Source organism: Mastomys coucha, chromosome X, assembly GCF_008632895.1.
Source record: "Mastomys coucha isolate ucsf_1 chromosome X, UCSF_Mcou_1, whole genome shotgun sequence".
Classification (NCBI taxonomy): domain Eukaryota; kingdom Metazoa; phylum Chordata; class Mammalia; order Rodentia; family Muridae; genus Mastomys; species Mastomys coucha.
Genome location: NC_045030.1, coordinates 101,257,519 through 101,260,476, shown reverse-complemented (window position 1 = coordinate 101,260,476; position 2,958 = coordinate 101,257,519). Strand labels below are relative to the sequence as shown.

Genomic DNA, 2,958 nt, shown 5'->3' with positions numbered 1-2,958 from the left:
CCTCCCTGCTGACTGTTCCCGGCTTAGGAACTCACTGGAGAGAAGATGGCGGCTCTCACTAGAGCGCTGCTATTCATTTATTGTGCCTGGTTCTGTAGGGTAGTCGATAATTTTTTAAATCTTTACAGCTCATCATTCATGAAAATTTATTTATGAAATATTTTGAAACCAAAAACAAATGTTCCTTCTCCTAGAAATTATTTCCTTTTTTCTTGCATATGTTTGGGAGCAATTATTTATAACTTTAGATCTTTTGAGCCCTCTCTTCACCAGGTACTGTAATTTAGGGCTACAACAAATATGTTTGACTTATATTACACCTCATGGAACACTTTCTCCCTCTGTGGTGTACTCCCTTTTATCTGGTGCCAAAGTCACTTTGTCTGTAGTCTCCTGGAGTAGTTATATGTAGGATTAAGTGTACTTCTGACTTAGTCTAAACATATGATCTTGTGGAATTTTATATCTAGTTGTTGATTTACCAAGGCCTGTAAAATTTTCAGTAAATATTTGTCCATATTCACAAACAACTACCAGCCAAAGGAGTTTTAATTCTCTACTTACCTTTCTGGGTCTCAACTTTTCTTAGATGGGATTTCATGACTTTTTGGTACTTTCCCAAGTGATGTATTATTTTGTCTTAGTTGAAAACTATTGGAAGTGTATTATCTAACATTTATGGTTGTTTTCAGAAGGAACGTTACTTTAACATGGCTTACTCACTCCTGTTCTAAAAGCAAACCTATTTCTCTAACCTTGTAAGGCAATAGATCTTTAAAATTTTTAGGTTCCTTTCTTTTCATTGTGAATACCCCTCAACAGTTGTGTCTACCAATGATATTAGTAAAATATGGTGAGGACTTTTACAAAATCAACCCTATGGTTTTTGTTTTCTTTTCAGGCTAAAGAGGCCATAGCTGAAGCTGAACAACAGGATCCTACAAACGTTTTCACTCAGTATTATATATTCAAGATCGCAATCATGGAGGGTGATGCTTACAGAGGTATAAATGTTTTTTATGCATTAATGTTAACAATTAAAAGATCCTCAGAGAATAAAAAGTCCACAATAAGTAAATAGTTTTCAAGATAGTAGACAGAATAGATATAATAACTCTTACATAGAAATTATACAATAATGCCCAATGAAACTAGAGGGTATGTGAAAGTATTTTTTTAAAAAAACCCACCTATCTAAAGGATCGTAAATGGCCTTATTGGACAAGAATTTGGGAAATCATCATATGAGCCAACCATCTCTGAAGTTGTAAAAGTTATGGGAGGGGAATTATAATTAAAAACTTACAGCAGTTAAGCAATAGAAACAAGCTGCAATTGAATTTCTCTAGCAGAGGGTACAGATTTCAGTGTTCTTCATCCTCCACAGAAATTTTAGGGAAAATTGCAGGAAAAGGTGCACGGAGTCAGATTCTAATCTATTTTAGCTTTCATTTATCTGGATTAAGAATGTCTAATATGTTCTGTGAATGATGGGCAGATGAAGAATTTAATAAAGAAACATTTTATTGTGGAAAAAAAACTTACAGCAGTTAAGAATTAACCTATAGTGGTTGTACCAGTTTGCAATCCCACCAGCAATGGAGGGATGTTCCTCTTTCTCCACATCCTCTCCAACATGTGCGGTCACCTGAGTTTTTGATCTTAGCCATTCTGATTGGTGTGAGGTGGAATCTTTGGGTTGTTTGATTTGCATTTCTCTGATCACTGAGGACTTCAAACATTTCTTTAGGTGCTTCTCAGCCATTCGAGATTCCTCAGTTGTGAAATCTTAGTTTAGTTCTATACCCCACTTTTTAATTGGGTTGTTTGATTATTTTGGTGGTTAGCTTCTTGAGTTCTTTATATATTTTGGATATTAACCCTCTATTAGATGTGGGGGTTTAATGAAGATTTTTTTCCCCAGTCTGTTGGTTGCTGATTTGTCTTATTGACTATGTCCTTTGCCTTACAGAAGTTTTCCAGGTTCATGAGGTCCCACTTATCAATTCTTGATCTTAGAGCATGAGCCACTGGAGTTCTGTTTAGGAAATTTCCTCCTGTGCCAATGAGTTCAAGGCTCTTTCCTATTTTCTTTTCTATTAGATTCAGTGTATCTGGTTTTATGTTGAGGTCATTGATCCACTTGGACTTGAATTTTGAATTTTTTTCATGTCATAGATAGATATAGATATAGATATAGATATAGATTATATATAATGTTAGGGTTCATATATGGATATAATGTAGCTTCTACAGTATGGCCTATGGTCTGTCAACTGTGCACTTTTGATTAGATTTCCAGTACCAACCATGGACTCTTTCCTGTGGATCAGGCCTCAAATCCAGTCAAAAAGTGATTGATTACTCTCATATCTGACATACCCCCAGTTAGCATCTTGCCTGGCTAGTCAGCAGTGTTGCTGCCAACTGAGTAAGCCTGTTGATAACCTCCATAACAAGGATGTCCCCACCCCCACCCCACCTGACCTCTAAACTCCCTGGGGCCTCCAGTCTCTTGAATGTTAGGTGCATCTTCTCTGAATGAACACAGACCCAAGCAGTCCTCTACTGTATGTGTGTTGGGGGCCTCATATCAGTTGGTGTATGCTGCCTGGTTGATGGTCCAGTGTCTGAGAGATCTCGGGCATTCAGATTAATTGAGACTGCTGGTCCTGCTATAGGATCACCCTTTTCTTCATCCCTTCTCCTCAGCTTCTCTCAGCCTTCTCTAATTCAAAAACAGGGTTTGGCTGCTTCTGTCCATTAGTTGGGTGCAAATATCTGCATCTGACTCTTTCAGCTGCTGGTTGGGTCTTCCAGAGTATGGTTATGCTAGGTTCCTTTTTGTGAGAGCTCCATAGCCTCGGTAATAGTGTCAGGCCTTGGGGTCTCCCCTTGAGCTGGATCCCACTTTGGGTCTGTTGCTGGTCCTTCTTTTCCTCAGGCTCCTCTCCATTT

At 38.1% G+C, this 2,958-nt stretch overlaps 1 protein-coding gene across 1 annotated transcript in view; it reads left to right on the top strand.

Annotated features, from left to right (window-relative positions):
• Tex11 (testis expressed 11) overlaps positions 1 to 2,958 on the top strand; it is a 219,480-nt gene that overhangs the window by 126,955 nt on the left and 89,567 nt on the right. The window contains exon 16 of the mRNA XM_031368858.1: positions 902 to 1,004. Coding sequence (XP_031224718.1) covers positions 902 to 1,004 — 103 coding nt within the window. The remainder of the gene's footprint in view (positions 1 to 901; positions 1,005 to 2,958) is intronic.